General features: G+C 38.5%; 1 protein-coding gene across 15 annotated transcripts in view; it reads right to left on the bottom strand.

Moving 5' to 3' along the window:
- Positions 1 to 15,851, bottom strand: part of SHLD2 (shieldin complex subunit 2) — a 41,935-nt gene that overhangs the window by 19,417 nt on the left and 6,667 nt on the right. For 5 of the 15 annotated variants that reach the window (XM_067000694.1, XM_067000693.1, XM_067000695.1 and 2 more), the window contains one exon: positions 13,942 to 14,012. In XM_067000694.1, the coding sequence (XP_066856795.1) occupies positions 13,942 to 14,012 (71 nt within the window). Of the gene's footprint in view, positions 1 to 792; positions 889 to 13,941; positions 14,013 to 14,809; positions 15,444 to 15,469; positions 15,723 to 15,851 lie in introns of those variants that run through there. The other 10 variants (XM_048074887.2, XM_048074885.2, XR_010832890.1 and 7 more) reach the window with 9 other exon arrangements.

The following is a 15,851-nucleotide window of genomic DNA, read 5'->3' as shown; positions in this document are numbered from 1 at the left end:
CATTCAGCCAAGGTAATTTAAAAGTGTGTGTGTGTGTGTGTGTGTGACAGCTTCAGCTGCCTATCAGTCTTAACAATAGCCAAATGCCTAAACCCGTTTTCAAAAACTATATCCAAATACGATTTTAATCAAGGTTTCACTGCCCTACATATGGAAAGTAAACTGCAGGAGTTCCACCTCTCAGTAGCAATTTCTTCATATGTCTGTTACACAATATGGCCTTATACATTAAACATACACAAATACAGACAGTAATGTATCAGAAGATATAGGGTTAAAGAAGTATAATGCAAACATGTAGCTTCTTTTCCTCTCTGAAATTCTTACCACCTACAAACCCCAAAGCTTTGAGGTAAAACTAAAAAGTGTGTGCATTTAACTTGCAGCTTTGATTTGATGTTGAACTTCTTAACCTTTAAGTAGTTCGTAACACGATTCCTGTAATATGCAAAAGAAACACTGGCCATCACCTGCTCAAATGCTAGCCCTTTAGATAACAAATACCTATAAGTAGGATATTCTTTAACTTCTGAATCTTAAATTTTACTGTAAGCTTTTTACCTCCCTCTTATTTGCACGGTTAATTCTATACTGCTATCTGTAGTATGAAGACAGTTTCACTGACCTTAGAACAGAAAAACTGAGTTCTTAACAGACACCTTCAGGGTATCAACCTCTAATTAAATTCCAACTATAGTATCTTTTTTGAATAAAGTTATCCCCTATGATGCTTGAAAAGAATATCCCTTAAGATATTTGTCAAAGGAAAAAATGAAATAAACCACTACATACAGGATTATTATATCACTGGAAAATCTTCTGACACCTTTACCATGCTGCTCAAGTTTTCCCTCAGTACTGAAGTTTTACTTTGTTCAGTAGCAGTACCTGGTTTAAAAAAAAAAGTAAAATTGAACCAACTGCAAGCAACGTAGTGACAGTTTCATACACTTTTCGAATCTGAAACAACTCTGGGATTAAGAGATGAACATATTACACATTTGATTGCAACTTGGGCAAGAAAAGAGAAAAATGACCTCAGCAATACCAACAACCCTTGCTGGTGCTACATGTGAATCAGCATCAGCAACAGCACCTACCCACCCAATCAATAAGGTGCTTGGTCCCAGTATACAGATGTGCATGTGTTAAGAACAGCCCTATGGAAAATAGACTGTCAGAAGAAATTAAGCGAAGCAATTCATAACAGGAGCTGTCTAATACTCTATATCTGAGTAAGGGATATACCATATGGACCTAAGATTGTATTTCTTCTAGTGCACTGGCAACACAAGGAGACTTGAATGGATTGTTTTAGACTAAGCCAGTGGACCTACCAAGAAATCAAGAGAACACGCATGCGGGAGAATGGGAGTACATATACATAGGGTTAACTGGGAAAATGAATAGGACAGGCCATAACAGATCCCGTTTTTGTCATCCCTTACTTCAACATTATCATCTCCTTCCTATCACCACATACTGTTTAAGTCTTAATACAGAACTACAGTATTGATCTGAAAGCCTATCTATAACTGAGCTTGTTAATTTCACTCCAAGATGGTTATTTAGCTCACGTTCTCCAGAATACTGTGCACAGGGCAGCCATACTTGGGTAGATACTGTTGTATAGCCATAACTGTGCTAGTCAATGTCTGAATTTATGAAAATCACCAGCCTTCACTTGCTAGTAGGAATACTGTTGCTGTAATTATTAGGATAAAGTTACCACTAAATGTGATTTGAATAGATTATTTCTTTCAGTATACATTTCTTTTAATACTTATTTGTATTAAATAGCAGAAATTTTTATCTATTAGTATTGAATTTGTCATTTTTGAATTTGCTATTACCTGAGGACTACTGTATCACTTGGTCTAAAGACGCGCACAACTGGTTTACAAACAAATGTAAGGTGTGCACGTATTGCCATAAAAGATTTAAACTTTTTTCTCACCCATGGAGTTTTCAGCAAACTTTTTTTTAATATGAAACACCTATGGTTTCGGCATTTAATGAAAAACCTTCCTAAGCACTCCTGCAAGCTTAAGCAGTGAGATCAATAATTTAAGCCTAGAAGTAGACAATGTTTTAAGCAGTTCTATAGGTTGACACTTTTCAAAAGAAGAGTCTAATCAAAATACAGAATAAAAGGCCAGAAACACGCTGTTGTTCTTCATAGCTATTACTGAACTATTATAATAACTAAGACAAGAAATCAAATGGCATTGCTAGGTTTAATGTATGCCTAAATGCCTGCAGGATCAAGGCCTACAGTTTCTAAAGCTATGCTGCAAGGAGGAATATTTTCTTTGATCTGAAATAGAGACATTTCCTCTGTTTGGACTGTATGTAGCTATCTACTTACAAGTTGCATCAGACATCACTTTAAAAGGATTATTTTTTGAAACTAAATGATGCGAAAATCTGAATGCTCAGACAATTCATTTTCAGTTCAGTCACTGAGATAATCTTCCTTGCAGTTAAAAAAAAAATGAGTAAAGGTAGTAGGGTTTTTTTAATTAACTCAATAATTCATTCCTCACTCCTTTTGTGCCTTGCAAGATCTTTTAAATAATAAACATTGTTTATTGATCTTTCTTTTGCAATACTTCAAAAACACAAATAGAGATGAACACAGTGGCTGTTACAAACAAAAGAAGTTAAAAGCTCTTCAGAACAGTGACCTTTTGAGTAGGAAGGCGAGATAAAGGTAAAAGGTTAAAGATACACAGAAGTTATGTGCACGCTTTGTTGAAGAACATGCATTCTCTACACCCTTCACTTCGAGAACTATTTTAGACAACTGAACTGCTATACCATCTGTCAAAAACATATTCTTTCAGGTATTTCAGTATACTCCAAAACCTCACAATACTAAAAAGACATAATTATGGCTTGTTTTCACAAAAAAAGCCAAGTCTGCAGAAAATTATCCAAAGGTATCACTACCAATGAAAACCTATTTTCGGACTTTAATCTTTTGATAAACTGAGGTTGATAAAGTAGTACAGGGAGAACCTAAGACAAAAATGAGGCAGCTAGTCATAGTCAAAGAAACGTGACCATAACAGACCTATTTACATCAGATTAACTGCCTGTAGATTTGATTTATTAGGATTAAGATAAAAATCAAAGACTTTTCCAAGAAGAAAATAAAAACTGATGCATGCCTCATACCTTGTTTTTCTGAAACAGCTTTTTGAGCAGTAGAACAGAGTTGGTTTCCAAACTGAGCAACAATTCACTGGCCTTTGATTTAATGATTTTCTGTAAAATCTATTTCTAGACTAGTAAATGCCTGTCAAGTTGACTTAGTATTCATATCAGAACATCACTAATGTTGTGTAACAGGCGTAATATTAATCAAGTACATCTTGCACAGAGTTATTTCTCCAAAAATCCAAGATCCTTAGTTAGGATCAAAACACATAAGCTGATATTTCACATTTTATGAAAGTTACTAGAATCCATCTTCTGCAAGAATTTTCAGTTACTTGGATTAGCCGGCTATTGCACACAGTTAGCCATAATGAAAGGCTGCTCTCACAACTGCAGTTGCCTTAGTGGTTTGGGAAATACAATATGGATAAGTAAATTCTGTGGCAGACAAAAATCATTTAGAATACCAAGGGGCCATTATTTTCTTACTTACACCAAAAAAGTGACTCAAAGATGAAATTTATAAACATGTGGATGCTGACTGCACATTCCTATACAAAAAATGGGAGATCACCGGTGTTTGGAACAACAGTGGTAGGTAAGACTGCTGTGCTTGTGCCTTTGTATTGTGGAAGACAGGGTGTTGAAAAGGTATCATTCACAAAATGAACATAATTTTATGCAAATCAGTTGTAGGTGTTACTTACCTACATTTCATTCTCCACAAGTGGATGTTAGCCCTAGAGTTAAAGAGTCACACTTCCTCTTGCATTTTGAAGTCTAGTGAGGTATTTTTCATGTCAGCATTATTAAGCAACTCAAGTTACATGCTTGTTAACTGAAAAAGCCAGCCAGCCACCCAAAGGAGTCATACCAGAGATATGCAAGTCACCCCTTGATCCCACATGCTTGAAGGCTGTGCAAAACTAGAAGCTACCCGAACACTTTCATAAGCCAGATAGCACAGAACCCCCAAGAACTCTTTACACCAACAGCTCAAAAGTTCATTCTCCCCCTCACTGTTTACGTAGAATTCCTCCAGAGTAACAAATATTTAGTCTTCCTATAAACAGAAACCAGTGTTTTCTGGTATGACTGAGCCTATGGCACCAGATCTCTTCCATTTCCCCCCCACCCTGAGATATGTTCTGCACGTTCCAACTATTTCTTCATTACACAACTACATCCTTCATGTGGTGTCAGTTTGTTTTTGTGAGGTGCAACCTAAGTCATGATAGGATATATTACACAGGTCATCTCTACTGATACTTTTATAGCTCAGGAAGAAGTTGTCTCCATAAATTTTTTCTATAAAACTAAAACCTCCAAAAGGTAGCGCTTTTGATGTAAGTATTGTATTTTAAACAAAAATGACTTTTTTTTTAAACTCCATGATGGCAATACTGGAGACTTGAATACAAGTCAGTTTCTCTTCTTGAAAATGCAGAGAAATTACCAGGTTGTTTGGGGATCTTAGCAACTGGAAAATATATGCTTTTCTGTCTACAAGTTAGAGAGTACGATTTTTCTGAGATAAAGCTCCTTCTAGTAATTATAACCTTCAGACTTGGGCCAAGCTGGTTCTGTACAATAGTGAATGGCACTAGAAAGATCACAGATGGTTCACTGCACATGCCTGCTTCTTATTGTGGCTACAGAAGCAGCATACCCACCCCTTTCTTTATAGGACTGTATGAACGTCAGCCAAGCAAACACTTTCACAGACATTATGGATAAGAAGTATGGTTGTTAATTTACTAGAGCACTGCAGGAAAAAAATCAAGATAAAATTTCAGTGTTTTAAATTAGTGAAAACTGAAGCAATACATCTGAACTCAAAGTTTTAAGAGTTCCTTAGCATTTGCCTAGCAAGAAATTAAGATATGCTACATAAAGGAAATTACCATTAGCTTTTTTAATAGATAAGCCTTTACATTTCAATGGTTTAGATAGATGTTAGTTTAGCAAGTGAGTTAAGCTTTAACAGAGCACAGGTGACACTGAGTAACTATCAACACAGATGACTGAACCAAAGGTGCCTTTTAGATGTAAGTTTCCCCATTTCAAAGACAGGTAACCTCTCACCGCCCCCTCCACCTCACTGACTTCAAGGCAGACATACACTTGGATTATTTTGAATAAATGGTCTAATTGATGAGACTTGAAATCTGCAGATTGCAAAGGCCAATTGTGTCCTGGGCTGCATCAACAGAGGCATGGCCAGCAGGTCAAGGGAGGCAACTGTCCCCCTTGGTATCTGCCCTTATGAGACTCCACTTGGAGTGCTGCATCCAAGTCTGGGGCCCCCAGCAGTAGAAGGACATGGAACTGGTTGAGTTGATCCTGAGGAGGGCCATAAAGATTAGATGGCTGGAACACCTCTCCTATGAACAAAGGCTCAGAGCTGGGGATGTTCATCCTGTAGAAGAGAAGGATCCAGGTAGACCTCACCATAGGCTTTTGGTACTTAGAGAAGCTTATCAGAAGATGGAGAGCAACTTCTTACACAGACAGATAGTCACAGAACAAGGGATAATGGTTTTAAACTAAAAGAGGGGAGATTTACATTAGGTGCTAGGAGGAAATTCTTCACTCTGAGCACAGTGAGGCAGTGGAACAGGTTACCCAGAGAAGCTATGGATGCCCCATCCCTGAAGATGTTCAAGGTCAGGCTGGATGAGCGTTTGAGCACCTTGGTCTGGTGGGGTGTCCCTGCCCATGGCAGGGGTGAGGGGGAGCTAGGTAAGCTCTCCTGAAACAACAAGTACTCCTGAAGTGACATTGTTTAGTAGGCAACTTGAAGATTTTCGCTTGGCAAGTAAAAATAGAGATTGTCCTTAAGTAGTATCCTTCACTGCTAAGTAATGCAAAGCCATTTGTACTGCTGTATAAAACAGTTGTATTATACCAGGTTTACCTTATTTTTATTCCCTAGTCATAACTCAGCTATTTAAGACTATGAATGTTAAAATGAAAGACCATAGGTCTTGATTCACATTTATCTTTCAAAAAACAATCTTGTTCCAAGACAACATTAGTATTTATTAAAGGGGTGGGGAGATCTTATGTGAGACTTAGAAGGAATTGTAAATTACCTACTCGACAGTGAATCTTATATGAAGCAAAACACAATTTAGCAGGGACTGAACCACTCCCATTTAAAAGTTACCTACATTTTTTCCATATTACATTATATTTCAGTTCTAGTTCCAGGCTCCGTGACAGAAATTTGCCACCATGCTTTGTACTAGTAACAGTGCTTCCTGTAATTCAAAGACTGGTCAAATACCTTTACCTTTAGAAGAAACTACTGATTTCTCAGGCCAAGAACTAAATTTCAAGAGCAGCACTACTGGTGGAAGGCTTGTCATTGATCTTTAAGATTAGAAGAGCCTTACAAGCATGGATGAAAAACATCCCTCTTTAGTGATGATCCTACTGTAGGAATCAAACTGCCTCACAGCTGACAAGTCAAAGCTCTGTCCACTGAGGTCCCATTGCTGTTCACTGACAGACCAGGGAATAGCTGAACTGCGACGTTTGTCCTCCAACAGATCAATTTAGAATTGGCAGTGCATGCAGTTATGATCTGTCACTTTGGCAACCACAAAGTGACCAAGTCACTTTGGTCCCTCTCACCTCCAGAATTTATATTCTCTTATGATCTATCTTGGACGGAAAAACAAAATGGAAAAGCGAGTGCAGATGCAGCCCAGGAAATTATGTTAGATTAAGTTGATCTGACATGTCTTCTCAGCATACTAAAGGCAGTCCTGTCTACACTAGCACATTCGCAAACAACTCATGCCAATTCCAACATCTATTTCATTTAAGTAATTTAACCTCACTGAGTATATTAGAAAGCTTTATAACCAAATACAGTCACAGATCAAGTTATATTACCTTCTCTTCACTTGTCATCCTCAGACTTCCTTTAAGAGTCTGATTTCATACATGTTAAATACATGGAAAGAACTGAAAATCTACTGGAAAAACCTACTTAACTGATATTTGATAATCATTCCTTTCATCCGAACTAATATATTGAAATACCTTACAGAGGCAGCTACAGCAAGTATTTGTTATTCCCACAGGGAGAGCTTCTGCTTGTTTCCTTAATTTCCGTAGATTCTCTTAATCCAAGAAAACCTGGTAAATTCTACAATAATTTTTCCTTAATTTTCTTTAATACTCTACAAAAAAAAGTGAACCGTAGTTCCATTAGAGCTCATGGATTCTGTTCCTAGGAAGAAAAATAGCTCAGTAAAATTATTATGCTCTGATATAAAGGATAAACATTCAAGACAATAAATTTTAGTTATCACTTTAGACGATCTTAAGACTTCTCTCTTGAGAAAACCTTACTTTGGAGAGGAAAAACTGTATTAGCTGGTTAGAAAACGCAAATTCTGAGTTCCTCATTTCTCAGAGAATAAATACTGTATACGCTCATAATTTGTCCTACATTTCATTACCAATTTGAAGATCGCAAAACCAGATCAAGTTCTAAATGATACTTAATGTATTTGTCCTCCCCATGTCTTTAAGTACGGAAGAAATTATCACCCCTTTCTTATGGAAACCAAGGCCAAGAAAGATTAAGTGACTTACTTCAGCTCACAGAGTCAGCTGAAGCTAGCAGAGAACTCACTTTGTGCAAGCATTTAATGCTTATCCTTCAAACATTGCATAACCATAGCCCAATGTGTAGTTCTTTGACTTTTTAGGTAACTATCACAGAACTATCCTTTTCAATTCAACTTTTCAGCTTACCTGTTGACATTTTAACATTTACCACCTTTGGTTAGCCCATTTCTATATCTAATTTCCTCTCTACCTGTAGTGTAAGACATTGTCCTCAAGCACTTTTATTCCTTATTCCAGGTCTGAGATACTAATTTATACAATCATAAATAGCCAGTTAATTCAAATTTGGTACTAACATGGTGTGCTTGGTGTTTTTTTATTCAGTTCTTGAACCTCATACTATTTGAAACAGGTTCTCTCTTTATAAACTAAGAGCTTCTTTATGTACTGTGCAGAACCAACCCACACAAAAGTTAAGATTTTCAAAATGCTGCAAATTAGTTTTTGATTTATTTCATGAGGCACTGTGCTATATTCTGATGTGGCTTTAAGATTTGTACGTTCTGGGAGGAAAAAAAGGTGATGAGGGTACAACATTTTGCTAAAAATCTTTTTCTTTTAGTTAACAGGCCCATTAATTTCCTTGACTTAAAATAACCTCCACTGAATTAGCCACATAATAAACAAGAATAAATTAAACCTCGTACTAAGTAACACTAATGGACTTGCACTACAAGTATTGGTTCACTGCTAAGTGATGCATAACGTGTACAGAGGGAAAAGAAACGGTGAAGGAGACTGGCTTTCTCCCTCCTTCCCCTCTATTACCTTCACGAAGCATTTGTCGAATGGAAGAAGCCACTCCATTTCTGCTTATATAGCCTACCATTTTTATACATCCCAGTGTTACATTTAAGCAACTGCCACAATACCAATATATCCTATAAACTTGAGGTGAACATACTTGTGTTGAAGAAAGTTGATTTCTCTAATGGTAACTGCGAACAATGTAAAAGCATATATTTAGACAGCCAGTTAGATTTCCTTTACTGAAGACAAACACCAGTTTATCTAAAAAACTGATAAGGCAAAACAAAAGAAATCAAGATAAGTGCTTTCACAAATTCCATGACCATTTTAAACTGACAGTCAGATGACAGCAATATAATATTCCTTCCAAAAGCAAAAAATCAGTTACCAGCAATGATGCAGAGGTTCAGCCTTACAAGTATTTCAAAATAAGCTTCTCAACCTCCTGACTTTCAATGAAAAAAATCAGAGGTGATAAAGTAAAACAGATAATAAGTAAGACATTATCTTGCCAACACTGACAAGCTTAGACAAAGAGTAATCAAGAAATATTGAAATGCAACAGAGTCTTCAATTTGGCATTTAAAAGGAAACGCTTATCTAAATCAGATTCTATGGCTGGGCTGAAGGTTTATGGCGGTAATAGCAAAATGTTCTCGCATCAACTGGGAATACTCAGATGCTCTTCATACCTCCAGAGACCACTGGGTTCATCCCACCCTTGCTCCTTACATTGTCCACTGCTCCCACACTGGCACCAAGCTACAATGGCAGCAACAAGTAGTCCAGAAGGTATTCCAGGATAAGGAGGAGAAAACCAAATATAGATTCTGTCTGTGCGTGTTTTGCCACAACTCCATAGACTGATGTCATTTATGTCTGGCACTGCATGGTTATTTATTTAACATTATTGGCATGTTGGCAACTAAACACCATACATAACAGGTCATTTTAAAGAACTCTAATATTTTACAGGAAGGCATGATTCACAAACCAAGTTGTTTAACTAGAAGACGGACTAAAAGGACTGGAAAATGTCTAGCTTGTTTTTTTTTTTTGGGGGGGGGGGGGGGGGGGGGAATATTGTTAGTATTTTCAAGAAGTGTTCATAGATGTTCTTAGGGTAGGACCTTTTCAATTAAAACAGAACCATCTCTTCTTCTGACATGATTTCCCATTCTGAGATTCCCTGGTAATGAGTTATGTAACACAGTAACTTTCTGCTTTGGATCTCTAGATACTATGAAGGATGTTTAGGTCTGTGAAAGAAAAGATATCACATGATTTTTAACATTCAGCATAACCAGTGAAAATTTTTTGGAAATCTTTAGTGTTGAAAACTACCAGCCAGCACGTATCTCAACTTTTTTGACGAACGACTGTTTCAACTGTACCAACAAGCTTAACTCCTTCAATCTATGGCTGAGATACCAACATCTTCCAAAGGGCACTAATGCTATCATCTTTTTTGAATTAAGCATTCAAATATTTTAAGACTTCCATAGCCAATGTCTTACAAAATGAAAGAGGATAAAGTTGATTTTGTTGTAAGAAATACAAAAGCACTACAGTAGACTAGTATTCTCTAGTTCTTAATAGCTTTGTTTATTATTTAAACAACAGACATTTGATTTATGGCAACAAGAACTTCTGATTGCCAGTTCAGTACTAAAGCAAGAAAAAACTGGTTTTCCTGTCTCCGATGCTGGGATTCCAGGATGACAGAATCTCTGCTATAATTTTCAGCCAGACAGCCAAGGCCAACAAAAGAAGCAAAATAGAATTTTCAGCTGTAAATGTTGCTCTCTAACAATTCTTTGTTTGCCCTAGCAAACCATACTTTCTACTCTTTATTATGCTGACTGAAATAGACAGCAATTCTAAAAAAGAAAAGAGTGTAACTTCTGGGAAATAAACCGACTAAAATATCTTCCCTCCTAACTCTATTTAAGGGACCAAAGCAGTAAGCTCACAGTGCATCTCTGAATGTTTTTATGCCTGTACACCTGTCAGCTTTCCCATTGATAGCTTTTTCAAACACGTTTAATAGTTGGGTGAAAACCTCAAATATATTGGCTTTTTCTAACTGTATCATCCCCTCGTTTGTCTTTGAAAGTCAAAGTGAGAAAGCACCAAGCAAAATACAGCTGTTATTCCACAAAGATTCAAAACAACTGCTTTAACAGATTCTCACTAATAAAGGAACTGAGAAAAGTCTTCAAACTGACCCCTAAAAGCCTCTATAGCATAAAGAACGGCCATGCTGACTGAAAGGTCACCGAAATCAAATTTGTTACCGACTTCAGTGAGCTTCAGATCAGGTCTGCAGCCTCCAGATAAAATTATTTTGTCCTACCTATCTGAAAGCCAGAAATGAAATTACCATAAATAACTGTTATTAAAAAAGGCATTTTATATTTCAAGTGTACTATCTGACAACAGCTATTAGTTAACATATTGACAGTAACACAGTACCAAAACATGTCACTGAAAATTTTTGCATATCTATAGACTGTCTAAACAAGAGATGAGGACATTATCTCCTGTGTACTTGAAGAGCTTTTTATATCTGTTCTGTCACAGAGCTGAAGTAAGCAGTTGGCAACCTCAGTCATCACGCACAGCAACAATATAAACAGATGGAGACAGAAGGTCTTTCAAAGCTGACAAACATAAGCACCACCGCTTTTCACAGCAATCAGAAGTGTATTTACTCACGAGGCAGTTATCAGAATCGATTCAATATTTTCTGACTCTGCAGCAGAATTATTAACATTTAAAAAGCTCAGAATGCTGCCCTCTGACACTTGCTCTGAAACACTGGTGGAGGATCCATTCCACTTACTGAGGGTTTTTCAAGTACCTTTCACTCAGATAATTAGGAAAAACCTCTCAAGCTGACGTTCTGCAAAAAAAACTAGTAATTCTATTGCCATAACTGTAAAATAAGTATGGTACCCTGTTTCTAATGTTCAGAACAAGTAAACCTTGCAATTGTTTAAATAATAAATTTAATCATTATTTTGCTGGTGATTGCTTTTGTAGCAATGCTTCAAACACAGAAAACAAGACTAACATTTTAGACTAGCCTTCTCTAAAGAAAGTCCCTGCTAGCCTGAATCTGACAGGTTACTCATTTCCTTGTACAGTTACAAGTTGCATTCCCCACTGTTATAGTGCTACAGACAGGCAAAAAAATATATATATGAGCAAGATGTTAGCATTTTATAGTTTAGTAATCATGAAAACACACTTTTACAAAATAAAAAAAGGGAAAAAATAACTAATGGTGTCTAAGCATCTCACTAGTAACATAATATACTGGAAGCTTTAAGGTCTTACTTCAAAGTCATCAACATACCCCGTTCTCTAACTCTGCTGCATTACAGAACACACATCCCAAATCTCCAGCATGGGCATATCTCATTTCTGCAGCCTGCCTGGAGAACCACTGAAGTCAAGTCTTCACAGCATGGCAAAGGGAGCCAATAAAGAAAACCTGCCAGTCTGTTTCCCAGCGTTGTTATGGCTGGACACAGGTAAAGCTATTTAGAAGAAAAGTTACCTCACAGACCTCAGACAGTTAAGGGACTCAGATGTTTACCAGAATTTTAAGTTCACCTGGCTCCCCGCTAGTCTCTATGCAGGTATGTTTAGGCATTGATACCTTACACTACCAGTGGAAGACCTTTTCATCAGCTTCAGTCTCTAATTAGTTGTAAAGAATCGACTGAAATAAATGAAGATTTCTAGTCAAGTCCATTCTATAAGAGTGTTTAGATAGACAAGCCAAAATAAATCATCATCTTCTGGGATTTAACTAATTCATATGTTGCCTGTACCAGCAGCTTATAGAGCCAGCCCTCTAGCAATGCTGACTGTAAAACCAGATGACCATGCCACGCTTCTCATTTCATCCCTGTTATATCAAGTACCAACTTTGCATAAAAAAGAAAGAACACAACAAGGAAAGCGGCACTTAGGTTCAGATCTAAATGATAGAGTATTACTAACTGATTTGGAATGAAAGCTAGGACTAGATCATTTTAATCACTCCTTAGATTTACGACAATCACATTAAACTCAAGGCACAAAGCAATGCTGCATAACACAAGTCCAAGAAAAGTGTTTTTGTCATTTCTAGTGAAATTAGGAAGGGACATCTACTCATAGGGAAATCAATGGGGAACATGACTTTGCTTCAACTCATCGAAGGGATTCTTAATTGTACCGCTGGGCTGGAACCTTTGTTTTACAACTCTACACGTTTTTTTTTTTTTCCCTCAAGTTATTCCAGAAATAACATCTCTTACATGTGTAAATTACCAAAATATGGTTGATAGCTCAAAATGAAGCTTGCTGAAACAACTGTAATTCCATCTGCAGTGTATTTCAAAATCCATTCCTGTTCCCAGAAGAATGTTTCCTCAGTTTACCAAGGAATTTACAAGGGTTACCAAGTTTACAAAGGAATTAGTTCTCTGCCCAGTATACTGATCAGCTTTACTCCTGAACATTGCCTAACAGATGCTCCAACTGAAAACGCTGAACTGGAGGCAACCCTGGGGTTAACCCTGAGTTCAAAGGGGCTCAGCCAACCAAGAGCTTCACTTGCAGCTTTTTGGATCTCTCACCTGCTTTGGTGAGCTAATACAGAGACCAGGATGTGAACAGGCAATAGCTATCCTAGCTTCTGAGAGAATTTAGCATCAGGACATCTTAGGCACATTTTAACCAACACTGATAGAGAACACTATGCCGAACCTGACCTTATAGCAATATTTTTCTCCATTTATGACGATGCTGTTAATGATGTTAAACACAGGAAAGATTATCCTGGTCACCTAGATACTGTCAAACAGCTCATACTTCAAGTAAGATTCTTGTATTAAAGCAGACAGTACTGATTTCTGATTAGACCTCATTTTATTCAACAGATCTTTAAGATTTGCTACATTACATTTGACTCCACTTGCTCTGAAATTGATAATATTAACCTCAGAACTGGATTCCTTCAGGAAAGAATGATGCAGTGCTTATTATTTATGTATCTAAAAAGTAATCAGTTCACAAATTATATAAAGATGTTTCAAAACCTCAGAGAGAAAGTTACACCAACTTGTTTATCTTCCTCACCTACACTTCACACATTTTCAGTAACAACTTACACCACCAACCTACCACATGCACAGTTAAAAATGACCACATCACAAAGACTATGAGTAATACAGACAGTCCCTAACCACACAGGTACTACTTAAAATATATATATACACACACACGTATATGCTTGCATCTGAAGGGAGGTACATGTATACAACCAATATTCAATACGAAACTAAAAGGCAGTGCAACTTTTGGCTGTAACAACAAATAAGTTACCTTTGAATCCATCCAGGATTTTTTTCTACTGATGCTGCTCAAAGACAGATCTTCTGACAGCACGCCAGGTACTGCAAGAACAAATAAGATACTGTTAATTTTTCATCATTACAGTTGTCATTTTCAAGCCTGCTGGCATTCTTTCCAAAGCATTTTTTGATTTTTTAGATTCCTTTATAGATTACAGATTCCTCTGTTTAAGGAAACTTGGCTTTGACTAGTCACCACTGGCCATATAAGAACCTTGGTATTGTATATATGATTCTTGGTAGCTTGGTTACTCTCACCTCCACGTGGGATGCGAAGCAAAAAATACAGTAGAAAACTACTGGTTTCCATAAAGAGCCTGTGAATTGTACATGCAAGTTCATTCATTCACAAAAACACGCAAAAAATGCCTAGTTATCTTTTCATTTACAAGATTTAAATAATAAGAAGAAATTTAGCATACTGATTTAGTTATTAAGTATTCAGGTAGCTTCAAACTTTTGTTAAAAAAAACTTGTTTAGAAAATAGTACAACTGTGGTACTGCCATTACTTCAAATATAATTGTATGACCAAGTCAATGGAGAGACCCACTTTTGAGGGTCCCATTCCCAGCAAAGCGCATTCACAGTTACGCATTGTAAAAATGTCCTGATGCTGCAAGCAGTTGATAATTGAGTAAAGCCCATATAGATTAGAAATGCCACAGCTGAAGGCAGTGTAACAGCTACTGATGTCCACCTTCTCCTTCTGATCCAAGCCAATGCACTTGGGCGAACTGGTTTAGTGATTTTTTTTTCATTCAACCTTTCTGTATGAAGTGGCATTCTAGATAACCCACAGCACAAGCTGCACATCCCTAGCTCCCAGGGACTACTTACCACTTAATTTACCAAGTATTACCACCTTTTTTCCTGCAGTTTCACAAAATGTAAGAGCTTTACAAAAGCTCAGCTTTAGCTAATAAGAACCTGCAGATAATGGAAATCAAATCATAGCTCAAAACTGATACAAGCACCAAGAACACCACAAAGCTGCAAAAAAAAAAAAAAAACAGTAGAAGTTACCTAATACCTATCTATGCTAGCAAGAAAAAAGATGTGAGACGGTAAGTTTGTCTCTGACACAGTGTGAACGTCCAAATAACAAACTGGGCTAAGAACAAGAAAGGAGCTTGTTCTTGTTTCCCTATCACTTCCTATCAGGCATCTTTGTTCTCCATGCTACAACTAAAACCCACCCTCGCTATGGAGAGGAGGCAACCATTGTCCTTTTAGCAGCCATAAGCCTTGTTATGAAGCTCAGGCTTAAGAAACACCCCTTGGAGCTCCAACTGCCTCAAGTGACGAGCTGCATTGCAGAAACCTACGCTTTTGGCTGACAAAAACACGCAAAACGCACGCTGCTCTCCCCCAGCCTGGGCCGGAGAGAGCCCCTCAGGGCTGAGCGCTCCTGTCTGTTGCTGCCCTGCGGCCTCCCTGCGCCCCGCCGGAGCCGTGAGCGCCTGACCCCAAGGCAGACCAATTTCCTCGGGCACCAACCTGGCGAGGGCGCTGCGAGGCAGGGGCGGCACGCCTCCCGCACAGCCCCGCTCCCAGGCTGGGCGCTGCCCTGCGGAGGCCCACCCCAGCCTCCCCTCGCCTCACAGCACTACGGGCCGTTAACGGCCGCCTAACGGTCGGGCGCGAGCGGCCGGCCCGGCGAGGGAAGTGGCAGCGGCAGAGGCACGGGAAGCCCCGCCCCTTCCCGCCGCCGCCCTATCAGCGCCCGAGGGGCGGGGCCTGCCGCGGGGCCGCGCCCCTCCCGCCCCGCGCATGCCCGCCGCACCCCCCCGCCCCCCCCGCCCCTCCCGCCGCGAGGCTCCCGCGCGCCGCGCCCCCCTCAGCCCCTCCGCCAATCCCGCCGGGGGCGGGGCGGGGCGCG

Source organism: Anser cygnoides, chromosome 7, assembly GCF_040182565.1.
Source record: "Anser cygnoides isolate HZ-2024a breed goose chromosome 7, Taihu_goose_T2T_genome, whole genome shotgun sequence".
Lineage (NCBI taxonomy): Eukaryota > Metazoa > Chordata > Aves > Anseriformes > Anatidae > Anser > Anser cygnoides.
This window is presented reverse-complemented; position numbering and strand designations above follow the sequence as displayed.